The sequence below is a fragment of the Mytilus trossulus genome, chromosome 7, assembly GCF_036588685.1.
Source record: "Mytilus trossulus isolate FHL-02 chromosome 7, PNRI_Mtr1.1.1.hap1, whole genome shotgun sequence".
NCBI classification, from domain to species: Eukaryota; Metazoa; Mollusca; class Bivalvia; order Mytilida; family Mytilidae; genus Mytilus; species Mytilus trossulus.
The window spans coordinates 38,767,783-38,784,540 of record NC_086379.1 but is presented as its reverse complement, the minus strand read 5'-3'; the positions used below and the strand labels follow the sequence as shown (position 1 = coordinate 38,784,540).

Genomic DNA, 16,758 nt, shown 5'->3' with positions numbered 1-16,758 from the left:
ACCGATATGCATTTGTCTTGTTTTGAATTATCTTTGCAGTTTACATGACATCTTTAAATTACTATTTGTTTACGACTTATTCAATTTATCAACTATGAACACATCACAACAGCAACAGCTTTCTTTCGTTTCAGATTTATTTCTTAAGTTATAACAGTTTTGATACGTTTTCAATTTCATTTCATTTGTGTATAAAAAAGAAACGCCTATTTTCTTTAATATATGAGATAGGACCCTTTATATTTGAATTGACTTGTTACCTCAATTACATTTGTACTAAGAGTACTGATGATTCACATTACAAAAGACCACATTTAAAAATCAGTGTGAACGGGACAAAATTAACAACACCAGACAGACGCTTATTCTATTTGATTTATTTTTGGTATCATTGCCAAACTCATTCTCTGAGTTTCTGAAGTATCAAAGATGCTTTCTAAGTCTAGCATTACATGTAAATTGCAAAAGACTTAAACAACTTTTATTTTCACTTTAAACCTTTGAAGTTAAGTTTTGACTAGATACACATGAATGATGAAATCAAATATCACACGAAAGGTCTACATGTACCAATGAATTCCATTGTCAATGATCACTCTTTAAAACGTGTCAATGAGATGAAATACGCAAGGCAAAAAAACGCGACGTTTATTCATTATATAAAAAAGAAGATGTTATGATTGCCAATGAGACAACTATCCACAACAGATCAAAATGACACAAACATAAACAACTATAGGTCACCGTACGGCCTTCAACAATGAGCAAAGCCCATACCGCATATAGTCAGCTATAAAAGGCCCCAAGAAGACAATGTAAAACAATGCAAACGAGAAAAATAACGGCCTTATTTATGTAAAAAAATGAATAAAAAACAAATATGTAACACATAAACAAACGACAACCACTGAATTACAGGCTCCTGACTTCGGACAGGCACATACATAAATGATGTGGCGGGGTTAAACATGTTAGCGGGACCCCAACCCTTCCCCTAACATGGGACAGTGGTATAGCAGTACATTATAAGAACGAACTATAAAAATCAGTTGAAAAAGGCTCAACTCATCAGATAGACAAAAAATACAAGTGGACGTGGCCGGGTACTTATACATCCCGACACAAAAAGACACAATGAACAGATCTGAGAGTACTCGCAGTTATCTGACAGCTAGTTCAAAGCCATTAACAACTAATAAAAAAGTCTTGCATATAAGACTTAGTCATTACATTTTTTGTATTAAATATTTGTACTTATAGAATCATATTCAAAACAGTGTGGTCCTGGCCATTGATTGCCGACCCAAATTATCCCATTGACTGTGACAGATTAGGTGAACGTTTTTTGGTTACAATCACTGCTCACTATGTACTTGTTAAAGACACTGAATATGTGGGGTCACCAAAGGTTCTCAACACCTAAATAAAGCAATTCGAAAAACGAATCCGGAATAATACGATGTGTTGATTTATATCAATAATATAAATCAAAACATAAAGGTTATTCCTGAATCATTTTTCGAATTATTTTATTATTAAAGGCGTTAAGAGCCTTTGGTGACCCCACAGTTTAAATTCTTTAATAAGTAAGAAGTGAGCAATGGTCGTTACAGACAAACGTTCACCTACAAAATGTAATCTGTCCCAGTCAATGGGTTAATTTAGGTCGTCAATCAATGGACAGGACCACACTGTTTTAAATATGATTCTATTTTGAAGCACACTTTTTTCTAACTTTAGATTTAAACTCGAGAGATTCAATAACATTTGATGTTTTCTTATTTATATTCTTTAAATTTGAGTTTAATTGGTCTTGGGCGTTACTTAACACTAACACTTCTGCATTACTATTTTAACGTTAGAACAGTGTCCAAATTCGCTCTTCTCAATATATAGCAGAAATTTGAGAAGATCATATGGACATACCTGCTTGAAAATTATCCATTAATTAGAAAACAAAAGGCATTGTCTTCACTTGCTGTCAAATAACTCAAACATGTATTTACAATTGATTATTTGTTTTTTAATGTAACCAACGAAGATGACAGCTTCAACGGTTTGTAAAAAACATATATTATATTATTTGTAAAGTACAACGTGTTTCAAAAAAAATAAAATAAAAGGCATATGAGGTATTAATCAATTGCAACAGACTTATAAAAAAACGAAACAATACATGAATATATATTAACAGAGATATCACATCATCTTTATCAACGTTATATACTGACGTACTGTTAAGAGCAAGCAAAATGCACAAACAATTGTTGGTATATTTGTATTTGATGTTCCAAATTTCTGCAGGTAAGACATTAACTGACGTAATTCTTTTTGTTAAAAGAACATTTTTTGTTAGAATGTATGTTAATAAAAGTCAGAAAAAGAAAAGATAACGGTTTAATAAATATGTGCTTACAAATGGACAAACACTACTTTTGGCGTTTTAAAATATTTTGCATTGATGTTTGGTAAAGGATCATGTATAAACTTGCTTGCTTAGCAATGACTTTCTTTTACTCGTCAATGCGTTTCTAAAAGTCAGTATAATCGATATTTTAAAGCAAAAATATAAGAGAATAACTACTGTAAACAGTTGACCAAACGTCCAAACTTTCAGACTTACCGTACTTAATCTAATACTTCACGCTGACCTAAAATAATAAGAATAGAATGTTATAAGAGAAGACTAAAAAAAAAGAGCAAAAATTAGGAAAAATTAAAAATCCATATTTAGTACTCTGTATGAATTAACTGTTTTCAAGAGCCGAAATAGTTTAGAATAACTTGTGGAAAAGATAAGGTTATGAATACGTTTTTGTAAGTATTATTGAATGATGACGGAATGTACTAAACTGTGTTGAACGACAATTTTGAATCCGAATGACATCGGAGTTTTGTCATGACTGTTGTTATAATGAAGATTATTTCTAATTTGTTGAATTATACTGTAAGTTTTATCAGCCATTAAACAAAAGGTATAAAGAAGGCCGAATGTAGTATTAAGAACATGCTGGAAACAATCAACTAACACATTTAAACAAACCAAAATAAAATGATAGTGTACCCATGTTTACATCACTTCCCAATGAATTATCTATTCAATATTCCAGGTATGACAGAATTTCCTTGTAGTTTCCCATGTCCATGGCGCAATAAAACATTTAACGCGTATAAAAACGGAATATACGTTAATAATTTGGAATTTGGAAGTGATGGTCAATCAAGTAATGTAGACGGAAAACCCTATCAGTGTTATCAAATAACAGAACGCTTTCTTATTTTCAAGTATGTAAATGTTTAAATATTTTATGAGCCTTTATGTTGTGAATAAATTTAACTCATCATTGCTCTCTTGACATTTACTCTTTAATTCTATTATTGAGTAAAATAAGAGATGACTGATCCAGACTATATGAGTATACCAACCGTATGAGTATTGTCCAGACCGTATGAGTTTACTCGAACGGTCTATTCATACATATACGGTCGGACATATGAGTATGTACCGTATATAAATATGGTCTAGTACGGGCTGAACTATACAGTTGTTTGGGCCATTTTGGTATACATGTATTTAGACAAACATTCATCCAAATATTTTATTGGGTTTTACAAATTAATTGTATTGCAGTTAGATGAATTAAGAGCCAAAGTGAACGTTCATTTAATTGAAAATACATGTAAAATTGAGAATGGAAATGGGGAATGTTTGAAAGAGACAACAACTCGACCGTAGAAAAAAACAACAGCAGAAGGTCACCAACAGATCATCAATGTAGCGAGAAATTCCCGCACCAGGAGGCGTCCTTGAGTTGGCCCCTAAACAAATATATACTAGTTCAGTGATAATGAACGCCATACTAATTGTACACAAGAAACTAGAATTAAAATAATACAAGACTAACAAAGACCAGAGGCTCCTGACTTGGGACAGGCGCAAAAATGCGGCGGGGTTAAACATGATTGTGAGATATCAATACTCCCACTATACCTCTAGCCAATGTAGAAAAGTAAACGCATAACAATAAGCACATTAAAATTCAGTTCAAGAGAATTCCGAGTCAGATGTCAGTCAGAAGATGTAATCAAAGAAAATAAACAAAATGACAATAGAACATAAATAACAACAGACTACTAGCAGTTAACTGACATGCCAGCTCCAGACTTCAATTGAACTGACTGAAAGAGTATGATTTCATCATATGAAGATCAGGCACAATCCTTCCCGTTAGGAGTTTGTATATTTATATATATATATCTATATTATTGTTTGCACTCTCACATAGGGTGACACTTACTGTCACAAGGAACGTTAAGGTCTGTATAGTTAAATGATCTGTGTATGCATGTTTCTTTGCATTTGGAGCTCTTGCTAGCAAGTTTAAAGCCAGCTTGATTGTTTTGTGATAGCAAAGAAATTTCTTCTGTTTGATGCTTTCAAATTATAAAGTGATCCATGAACCTGTTCCACTCCGCCTGTGTTCTTGGATGTCTAGGTCTTCTCGTAGTTATCTTAACATCTCTGTAACCTGAAACACAGTTTAAGAGTTTCTTTTATTACTGCGTTGCAGACATTTGACGTTTTTTAAGAAAAAAACATTGTTAACTTACAGTTCGTTTCTGTGGGTGTTGCATTGTCGTTAAAATTTTGTTGCACTTCAGATTTTCTGGGTTTTTGTGTTCCTCTTTTATGAGTTTACTACAGTTTTAGCTTGTAACCCGGATTAGTTTTCTTTTAATCGATTGATGACTTTATTTGTAGTAAAATTCCTCAATATTCTAATAAATTTCAACATTATGTTTACTTCGGATAACTTCAATTTTAGTAAGCATAATTCAATTGCATGTTTTACTCACCAACATGCTTAATACGGGAGATAAACAGATTAAGTAACGTGACTTTAAATTATGAAAATCTTGAATTTTAAAACAATTACAATTGAACTTTTTATATGAATTCGTGTTCAGTTATGTTAAGTTGTAATAAACATTTGTATCTAAAATAAACTTGACTCAGTTATTAAATACTCATATGGTCTGGGACATAACCACTTACATAACAGAAATGCCAGTTTTATTAGAAACTGGATTTTCATATATTTTGATATCGAGCAACACTAAAGAGATATCAATTGTCGAAATGCGAATCTGGTACTTGGAAAGTGAAATAACAATGCAATTGTTTTGTCACCCTGAACATTAAGATTGGCATATAAGTGCTCTACATTACGTACTTTTATATTGTTTTTAAAACTATGGCCCGTATTTGATTGAGTCTAGATTTGTTGGATTTAATTAACATGTTAGTTAGGTTTTCACCATGACAGCAAAAACAATTTGAAACTGAAATCTTTAAAATAAAAAATGAATATTGAAAAGTAAAATTACAAAAATGCTGAACTCCGAAGAAAATTCTCAACGGAAAGTCACTACAATTATGCAAATGACGAAATCAAAAGCTCTAACACATCAAACGGATGGATATAACAACTGTCTTATTTCTGACTTGGTACAGACATTTTCTTATGTAGAAAATGGTGGATTAAGCCTGTTGTTGAAATTTATAATGATGTCATCATTTCTTAGAAAGAAAACTGATCAAATGCGTGCGTTTGGTTTCAACTCGTTTTAGTCGAAATCTTTGTTAGTTTTCGGTTGTCTCTATTTTATTTCATTGCGGTATGAAGAGATTAAGAGGGGAAAACACTGAAAAGATGTTAAGGCTAATATAAATCCTTATATTTTTTAGTTATTTACACTTTAATTTCAGATTAGTACAGATGTATCTTAATACAGATATTTCAACTAATAGTACCTATGTTTTTTTAATGCTTTTAATTTAATTTTGATTTCAGATTAACTATAGCAGACTTTTATTTTTGTACACCGATCTTTTATGATCTCGAATATCCATTGAGGTTTCTGATTAGAAGTGCAAGTACGTTTTGATATTTTATGATCATCATAATATTTCATAGGATTATAAAATTAAACTTGAGATATATTTCATTTAAGATATCTAAATATGTTTGGATAATAAGTTTTATGTTTGTATTCTGTCATGTAAAAATACATAGAACATAAACCTGATAAGGACATACATCATGTACATGACAATGAATTTATTAGAGTTTCTGTTTTTATATATCCGTTGAAATATTTAGTTATAAAAGTGTGGAGATCTGCCATCTTTGTTAATAAGGCAATTATCATTTAGATGCATAACAAAATTATTTTGAGCACCATCAAGTCACAGTACGAGCCTGGAGGATGCACACATCACATATCGCATATGTCAATTCATCAATAAATGGACCCAACATGACACAACTGTAAATAAATCATAAGAAAATACCAACCATACCTAGTTCAAGAACACTTAATCTAAAATTTATAATTTCGAGAATATCTAAGTACATGAACAAGTGAAGAGTAATTATTTTATAGGAGAATGCGTCTGGCGATTTAATATTTGTACCGTTAATATCAGTAACAGAATGTAATATGAGAACAGTAATGTTAAGCAATAAAAACCGATTACAACATGTACAAAGTAAAAACAATATACATCGTATTCAATATTCCTTTAATCTCGTTCTACCTTTTTCACAACATACTTAAATAGCAGTCAGTTTCCGTTGGAATTTGATAATTTCTATATTCACATAACAGAAACACATATGTAATTGTCCTGTATTATATGAGAAGCGTCGTTCTCTGATTCTATGGAAATTTATCCCTTTCCGAACCCATTGTATAAAGAAAATTAATCAACGTGTGATTGCTGGTGATTTCAAAAGTTCATTGGATGATTTTAAGGGTCACGATCATGATCTTTTCAGCCAACTGGATGGATTAAAATATGCTAACATGTGTTAATGAAATTGACAACTTCGTGCAATATGAAAGGCACTCCAAGGGGATTTTCGGTAAACAAAAACAGAAAATGTATTTTTGAAGCAATACAGAGTCTAAATCCGAGGCGACTCGGTCTTTAAAATTGATAATCGAACTTTCTCGATTTGATAAATCCGATAATCCACTGGTATCAATGTAAGAATCTATACTTCATTAACATCCGGAGTGGAGACAGTTTGCTGCATTACACAAAGGGCATTTGTAATATGTATTTATAGCTACAATAGACACACAAGAATAGCTGAACATAATCGAAGGAATTAGGCCAATCAAAAGCATACAGCACAACAATTTAACTTAATATTATAATATCAAGTGATGACCAATGTCAACACATTGGGAAATAAAAACGTCCAGACTTGATATTTTACTTATGTATCTGACCTATCTCATACTTAAAAACATATCATATATTTGTAATGTTAAGAGATAAATTTTACATAAATGGTGACAATCCAATTTGACATAGGTGCCTCCACCAAAAACAGATTCGATATACGTCCGATACTTATGTCTAGCTTTAGTGATACAATTGTTATGTTGCAGGTCCCAACATCTCTTTTCCATGAATGATACTCTCATAAACTCACAATACATAATGATAATTATAGGGAAAACGATGAAATCTTTCAAAATAAATCAATAAATTGTATCGATGTGTATTTCGTGATTCATTTCTCCACTACCATTTACACTTTTAAAGTTTCGATGCAGTTTACAAAATTATTGATCATCTTTCAGCTGCACATTTCCTTCCAAACCATGCAGGAGAATTGACAGATACATTTATATGTCAAATTTGTAGCGGATCTGGTTCCATTTCGGAAGCTGTGGGTAAGAACATTTCATGGAATCCATGGAAATGTCTTCTAACATGCAATTGATTGATAATATAAAATTAATGAAAAGAGATGCAGATATCAAGAGGAAAATTTGAGGCAATTAGTTTAATAAAGACAGATAACAACATGAATAACTATGACCAATGTATTTGATTCGAATGCTTTAATTATTATATACATATATTCAATTACACAGCGTTGATAAAACAAACTAATTTCGATTTTCATTTGTTTGTGAAGTTTATGCGTATTCACTTTAGTGTCGGTATTTAACTATCCTTATACTTTTCATTGAAATGTCATGCTATCCTACCATATATACCTGTATATAACTGTTAATTATCATCCTGTTCCCTTTTTCCTATTTACTTGATCACGAAACGCAACCAATAACGGACCGTTATTTGTAATTTGCCATCGGAATTTCACTGTGGGAGTAAACACTGCTTGCTTTTCTAGCTTATCCCACTAATTTTGTATTGTATGCTCCTCTTAAATTTCTGTGGAATGTTTTGTAGAACTCGTCTTTTTGTTTTTTGTTGAGTATCAATTATAAACAGGAGTTGTAGAAGGCATGTTCTAATCATGATTGTTTATAAATTATCAAGCCACAATATATACAGAAATATCTTTAAATCCGTAGTTAATGACGTCTCAAACACTTTTTTAATGGAAATTTAATATATATCATTTTTGCCTTCTGATAATTTCTCTTATTCATTTTGCAGCATCAGGTGCAGCACCAACATGTAAGTACATCAACTTTTTAATTAAAACAAATCTAAATAAAAAGGTTAATATATTTTCTTAACTTTAAAACTAGCACAAGCTAAATGCTATGATCTTGAAGTATTTTTCTGTATTAGAATAATTATTATTTGTCTGTTTAGTATACTATCAATGACTATCATAGTTGTGATGTTGAAATTATCCGAATAACTGATTTCCTGTTTCTTTTTCAATTGGGTCAAATTAACGATATGTAATGTTGTTTCTGTTACCATTTTAGTTGACGTTAAAGCCAATTCCCAGATAAATTCCAGGACTCAGATATAACTTTCCAGATAGTGTAAAATGTATTCTTGTATGTGTTGTATACATTTACACTATTGTCTAGTACTTTACAAAACCTTTTGATATGGTACATATCATTGTCTTATTCGTGTATTAACGATAACAGGGGTTCCCTGATATGAATGAAATGTCGAACGATGTAACGGAATTAACCATTCAATTCATCAAAATATGTTGACCAACAATTGACTATCGTAAGATAAAACACACACACGATTCTCATACAACTAAATTACAGATTGTACTCCTATTTCCAATATACTTTCAGCACCTCCCGTCAATTCTATTCCTTGTGATAGACCATCGATATGTACTCAATCACCTGATACAGTTTGTAGTGTAAATGATGTCATTCCAAAAGGCTGTCCAGTACCAACTACTGAAAGCCCGACAACCACAACCGAACAGACAACAACTACTGAACAGATAACTACAACTGAACAGACAACAACTGAACAGAAAACAACAACTGAACAGACAACAACAACTGAACCACAGAAATCTACCAAGAGACACTGTAAAAAGAAAACACACAAGCATACCAAATGAGCTGTGCTCCTTTATAATCTGCAAATATCAATCAATTCAGATATGGATGATTTTGTAGATTAATTGAATAAATTTTCATCATTGAATATGGCAGTTGTGTTTCAATTATTTTGTTAACTGATACCTTATGATTTGTTTAGTATTTTAATGGATTTCCCATTGTTGAATTTGCATTCGGATGCGGTTTTTTTTGGTTATATTTTTTCAATTGATAGTGAACATTGTCTACATGTTTTTCTGCTTCTCTAAAAGACGTCTGTATGCATTTGATACATATGTCAATGTTCATAACAATAAAAGTAATTACAATTGTATGCAAATTTGTCAACCATTACGTTAAATCAGACAGGTTTCCGTAAACAATTTTATCATAATTCAAAACATATGACGACACAATTAAAAAGTGAGTAATGCTTGACGTCAAAAAAATGATTCGGAATAGATCTAGGGTCATTTCGAGGCAAAAAAACCAGCTATATACCAAAACTGTAAAGACGTTCATTTGTTTTTGTAAATTGAAAGTGACGAAAATTAATGTGGATGGGTTATTGCTCAAGATAAATAAAATTGTTCAGTTTACATTTAAAATATATATTAGTCCACAAACGTAACGTTACACGAGATTAAATTTCCAATTTATTATAAACTATGATAAATAGGAAAAACAGGTAAATTACCCTATGAAAAAGATTCTTTGCGAAGCAAATGCATATGTATACGATTAAACAATGACCAAATTGAAAAATGAGAAGAAGCCAGTTATTGAACACAGGTCAAAAATATTTTCTGGAAATTATGACAAAAGTCGGGACTTTATTTGGAAGGTGAGAAATAGGTATACAAGTATCTAAAAAAGGCATTCACAATTTTAAGCAGACAACAATAAAGATTAAAGTTTAAAGTTCTAAGATTGATTTTTGTTTTGAATTTTTGGGAAATCACCCCAATTCAATTCAATTCAATGCATTAAACTAAAGTTGTTTTTATCATTGTTAATTTCAGTGTCATTTTGGTCTTTTTTTCGGAGTGTTGTCTCATTGGCAATCATACCACATCTTCTATTACTTTTATTGATACGAAAATAACAATCTGTAATTATCATGATTATAAAACCAGCTGGATAATTATTAACCTTGTTACAAAGTATCCAATTTCATAAAATATGGAAAAATGGGTTACTTTGCTACCTAAAATCCCTTGCCGTTTTTGGCACAATTTTTTATAATTTTTTGGTCCTCGATGCTGTTCAACTTTGTACTTGTTTCGGCTTTCAAACTTTTGTATCTGTGCGTCACTAGTAGGTTTTGGGTTGACAAAATGCACTTCTATCGTATACAGATTTTAAACTTGTTGCCTTTTGTTGGCTGTTGTTTGTGTGATTCTTTGTCATTTGTGTTCTCCAATTTATTTATATTGTAGTCCTGTGGTGTAGTGTTGTCATTTTGATGTTATATTTCACATGGCCATAAAAGTGCGAGGTTTGGCATGCCACAAAACCAGGTTCAACCCACCTTTTTTCCTTTAATAATGTCCTGTACCAAGTCAGGAATATGACCATTGTTATATTATAGTTCGTTTCTGTGTGTTACATTTTAACGTTGCGTCGTTTGTTTTCCCTTATTTTTTAGTGTAAATTCACATTGCGATAAGACGTGTCACGGTACTTGTTTATCCCAAATTTGTGTATTTGGTTTTGATGTTATATTTGTAATTCTCGTGGAATTTTGTCTGATGCTCGGTCCGTTTCTGTGTGTGTTACATTTTAGTGTTATGTCGTTGTTCTCCTCTTATATTTAATGCGTTTCCCTCGGTTTTAGTTTGTTACCCCGTTTTTGTTTTTTGTCCATTGATTTATGAGTTTTGAACAGCGGTATACTACTGTTGCCTTTATTTGTTTCGTTTCTTTTATTGTATTATAAAAAGAAGATGTGGTGTGATGACCAATGTTACACCTCTCCACAAGAGACCAAAATGACACAGAAATAGCATGCCGTTAATGGCGATCTAAAGATTATTTAGAATTATCATCTCCGGAAGATGATATATCATAAACATAAAATTAGAAAGTGCAAACAAATCAATTGGAGTTATAACTTAAGATAATAAAGAATGTGGTTGCGTACTAAGCCAGCTCATGGAATAGATTGACCAGCAAATGTGTCAGAATGAATGAACACAATTAAGGTCTTTGAAGCAAAGTGAAATTCATAAGTTGAGAAACTTTGAATATGTTCGAACTATATGGTCAAACACATAAGCTGAAAATCTCTGTAATATCTCCACGTTGAGTATCATGCGTCTCTTACACAAACAGAAGAGATAAATGAACATTGTCATATTTTTAGTTTTAAAACATAACTTCTGGTAAGGATAAGTCCTTGTCACATCTCCTTCATTTACTCTATTTACATTTACAAATTTTATCAATACATCTCAGTTCTTGACTTCTTCGTATTTGATACTGAACACTGAAATATTGAATATTTAAAATACTTAGGCTACCTCAGAAATTTATTACCTTAGCTCTATTTGGCAAAACTTTAAGATATTTTTCGGTCACAATGTTAATCAACTTGGTACTTTATTTGGACTTTTTAACATATTTTTTTTTACGATGAGTCTTTTGTAGACGAAACGCGCGTCTGGCGCAAATACAAAATTTCAGTCCTGGTGTTTTAGTTTATCTATTATCAAATATTAGAGGCTGATCTTAGATGATCGACTATTGGTGATGACGCTGTGTGTCGTTTGATTCACTTCCGTAGTTGTCCTTTAATTTTCTGGGTACGATTAAGTTCCTTAGGTCGTATTACTTTCGGTGTAGCTTAATATTTGTATCTGGGTTGTTCGTGTGATGACGTTGATGACACGGTAGGTACGGTTACTTATATATATACATATACAAACATCCTTAACGACGCCCATAACGACGCTAAATCAGTTATCCTTAAGAGTCTCAATGGAAGGATGAAATCGATTGAATTGGAAAAATTAATCATTCTTTGAACATCTTATCTATAAAACAAGTATTCACTTTGTACAGGCAACGTCTGCTTTACATTATTTATGAAATTTTAACGAAAAGTTTCCTTGACTATTTATATGAATCAGAACAGAAAAAAAATCTTGTGACATATCTTGCGAATAGGAAGACCTACGTATGTCAACACGTGACAAATAGATTTTCAACGTTTTGAATACCTCCAATCAATGTATTGTTCCTGTTTGAAAGTATATTCGATCTAATGAAACAGTAAACATGGAGGTTATTAACTGCCATTTGCAAAGATATGAGAAAATGTGGTATGAGTGCCAATGAGACAACTCTCTATCCAAGTCACAATTTGTCAAGAAAAAACATTGTAGGTCAAAGTACGATCTTCAACACGCAGCCTTGGGTCCTCACGAACAGCAAGCTATAAATAACCGCAAAAGTTACTAGCACTTAACTATTCAACTGAAAAAACCATTTGCATAATCTGTATAAAAAAAAAAAAAAAAAGGAAAAACGAGAAACACTTATGAACCACATCAACAAACGACAACTACTGGATATAAGGTTTCTAACTTACATGGAGAACAGGTGGAAATAAATGCAGTAGATTTTAACGTTTAAGTATGTATCAACCTTCACCCTTCCCTGACACAATAGTGTGCCACTACAACATAGAAAGACACACTGTAGTCGGCGTCAGCTGAAATTCGTAGTGGTTATCGATAAAAATAACCTTAACTGTCAATCGCGTTCACTCGAGATATAGTTTTTCACATTCCTTTCATAAATCGCCAAAAGAAAAACCACTACTGACCCACCTTTTGGTGATAGCACTGTAATAATCCTGACCTTCACATTTCCAAGAATGTTTTCCATTGTTATAACGCCATTTTTGTTTCTATAAGGATCCTTTATTTACATAAACAGCTGATAAGCGTTCGTCACTTCCGGAGGCGAAACAAAATGATGTGTCAATTTTCCCGCGTTTTTCCATGTCAACAATATCACATGTAATGTAATTGACAAGGCAACTTCAATGTGACCCGCAATTCAACAGAATGACGTTTTACACGGAATATCAAGGAAAAAATGTACGGTAAGTAAAATTATGACTTCTGTAGGTTAATGAAATAAAATAAAATTAATTAAAACAATGAATATCATCACGAGTATGCAAACGATGCAATAATATTATTTTTTGTTTTTTTACTAAAGGCTAAACTGTTCAAGTTCAGTATCTGTAGTGTGGTACGTGTAGAATCCTGTTTAGGCTTTTATACACGGTTTAATAAGGTGAATATTTATTTAATTTATTATTTTCTGTGTGTGTGTGATTTTTATACGGTTGGTTATTGTGTGTTAAATCTTTAGAAAAAATCATTTTATAAAAACATGAAAAACAAACTTCGAATCATGTAAGCTGTTCATCCGTATCACAACTTGATGCAAGCTTTAGGGGAGTGTTAAAACTTATTAACAAGTTGGGAACAACCACTCAACGTAATGACTATCCCTTTTTATGCCCTTACATGTAACCTGTAAGGATAACATTTCTTGTGATTATTTTTTTGTTTATGAAAACCACTTTGGTAAATATGAGCAAATATTCATATTATTTGAATAAACTTTTCCATAATCTATACTTTTACCTGGTATTTTTTATTATCAAAAATATGTCAAAGAATTTTTCCAATATTCATGGACTTGTATATCTTTTTATATACATTTACTATTTTAATAAAAAATGAACCCTCTTATAGAATGATTGTTTCAACTATAACTAATTTTCCCGTTCGTTTTTTAGTTAAAAAATCCGGATCGAGTTATTCATTTTTTTAAAAAGTTTACAACATTAAATTGGTCGCCTGTCTGAGACAGTCCCTCTATAAAGGGATATCCCTAATTTAGAGGCTTGCTCCTGACATCTTTCAGGATTTTTATTATAATTTGGCAGGTCTTGACATTTTGCCACTAGCCCTATGCCAGAGACTGAGTCCAATTGAAATTGAGTCTAGTTAGTATTTGGTTTTAGTGATAAATATTTTATTTTCCGGTCATGCAGAAGAAGCCAAACTAAATTGGCGTAGAGATACCAAAAAAAGCTCCATCTGATGATTGTTAGTGTACCGTAGTGATCTATTGGTTGAATTGATTGACATGTAAAATAAAGAGACAAGAGGAATGTGTACAATAATGATGAGGCCATTGGAAAATTGAATGTAGGTTTATGTTTTACAAAAACTCGAAACTTTTATAAAACGGGTTGATAGGCAGACATGTCTGTCTAACTATATGTAGGTTCATCTTACCTTGTATATTTATCATTTACAAGGGTGTAAATGGGAGTTTACAAAACGAGCAAAATTTATTAGAAATAAGTAACAATGACCCCAAAAATGAAGAATATTGAATGAAGAATAATGAGGTGCTTTAATTTAAAGAATAGAGAATATTGGGCAAAAGTATAAAAAAAAGAAAATCATCTTCATAATTATAAGATATTGTTTTAAAAAATTCTCCAACATAGGCTGTGTTACTGTGCATACTTTGTTTGATTTGTATATTATTAAACATAACTTTATTAAGATTTAAAAAAAATATGTATACAATGGACACAACCGAATGATAATTTTATCATTTTTAGTGGAATTAGAATACTTAGAAAGCCAAACAATTCTAGTTCACAACTAAATGCCTACATAGAGATCCTCATTTCACAAGGTCATTGTTCAATTTATATAAATTTTGTTGTATTATTGAAGATTCAATGTCAGTGGCAGATCGATGTACCCCTTTTATAGATCGCGTTGCAGTATGGGTTTGCTCATTGTTGAAGGCTCTTATTTGAACCAATAGTTTCATGTCATTCGGTCTGGTGGATAATTGTTTCATTGAGCACATGTTTTCTCTGCTTCTATGTACAAAAAATTGAGAATGGAAATGGGGAATAGACTACATGTCAAAGAGACAAAAACCCGACAAAAGAGCAGTAAACAGATGATGGCCACCAATGGGTCTCAACGTATGGAGAAAATCCTGCATCTGGAGGTGTTCCTCAGCTGACCCCTTAATACAATTATGTACTACATGTGCATGTTATTCAGTGAAAATAGAGGTCACACAAAATTCCAAATCATCAAAATGAACTAAAATTCAAAAACATACAAGACTAACAAAAGGCCAGAGACTCCCGACTTGGGACAGGCATTAACATGAGGCGGGGTTAAAACTGTTTTGTGAGATCTCAACTCTCCCTAGCCAATGTAAAATAAAGGAATACAAAGTTCCCAGGTTAGGAGGGGAGGGTTGGGATCCCGCTAACATGTTTTACCCCGCCACAATATTTATGTATGTGCCTTTCCCAAGTCAGGAGCCTGTAATTCAGTGGTTGCAATTGTCGTTTGTTTATTTGTTACATATTTGTTTTTCGTTTATTTTTTTTCAATACAAATAAGGCCGTTAGTTTTAATTAAATTGTTTTACATTGTCTTATCGGGGCCTTTTATAGCTGACTATGCGGTATGGGCTTTGCTCATTGTTGAAGGCCGTACGGTGACATATAGTTGTTAATGTTTGTGTCATGTTTGTCTTTTGTGGATAGTTGTCTCATTAGCAATCATACAACATCTTATGATATAATTAGATAATACTGTTAAAGCTTTCCCCCCTGTCATATCAAAATATATACAAATAAAGAACCCATGACAATTAGTTTATAAGATTTTCTGTTTTGTATATCAGTTAAATACATGAAGTATTGGAATTGTCTTGATAGAAAAGGGTGGAGATGTGCCATATTTTTTTGCAAATAAGGCGACTATCATCTGAATACCAAACAAATAATATGTCAAGCACTAGCAAGTCATAAACCTTAAATCGACCTTAAACAATACACTTATCACACATCGCTTGCATAGGACGTGGTTAATTCAGCGATTAATGAACCCGACATGACAAAAACTTAAATAAATCATAAAAAAATACCAACCATGCCTAATTCGAAAAAATCTGAATCTGAAAAATCATTATTATCAAGAATATCTAAGTACATAAACACGGGAAGAGTTTTTTTTTTGTCATGAAAAATGCATCTGGTGCTCTATTAATAGAATGTGCTTCGATCAACACTTTTACACCCGATTAAAATTACAAAAAGAAGCATTCAGTTTTTAATATTGTATCCTATTTATGTACGAAGTCGATATTCAACTATGCATTGTTATCTGATTGATTATAAAAGATTTACAGACGATTAAAAATAAAAAGAACATATCTAACAAACGTGAATTGTTCCTACCTTTTTGTCGAGTATAAACTATAAACCGGAACCAAGAATGTTCTATGGTCAAATCATCATTGTTTCTAAATCTTCAACATACA

At 31.8% G+C, this 16,758-nt stretch overlaps 1 protein-coding gene across 1 annotated transcript; it reads left to right on the top strand.

The window, feature by feature from the left end:
- The first annotated feature begins 2,232 nt into the window (after window positions 1–2,232).
- Window positions 2,233–9,469, top strand: LOC134727016 (uncharacterized). Its single transcript, XM_063591402.1, has 6 exons — window positions 2,233–2,304; window positions 3,111–3,285; window positions 5,856–5,938; window positions 7,660–7,752; window positions 8,489–8,509; window positions 9,103–9,469. The coding sequence occupies exons 1-6, from the start codon at window positions 2,253–2,255 to the stop codon at window positions 9,381–9,383; spliced, it is 705 nt and encodes a 234-aa protein (XP_063447472.1). The 5' UTR covers window positions 2,233–2,252; the 3' UTR covers window positions 9,384–9,469.
- The last annotated feature ends 7,289 nt before the right edge of the window (window positions 9,470–16,758 follow it).

Excerpts from the sequence above, each read along its gene's own strand:
- LOC134727016 (XM_063591402.1), top strand. The coding sequence starts at position 2,253 with ATGCACAAACAATTGTTGGTATATTTGTATTTGATGTTCCAAATTTCT. Across the intron at positions 5,939-7,659 it reads GTTTCTGATTAGAAGTGCAA|CTGCACATTTCCTTCCAAAC; the intron begins GTACGTTTTGAT and ends ATCATCTTTCAG. Across the intron at positions 8,510-9,102 it reads ATCAGGTGCAGCACCAACAT|CACCTCCCGTCAATTCTATT; the intron begins GTAAGTACATCA and ends ATATACTTTCAG.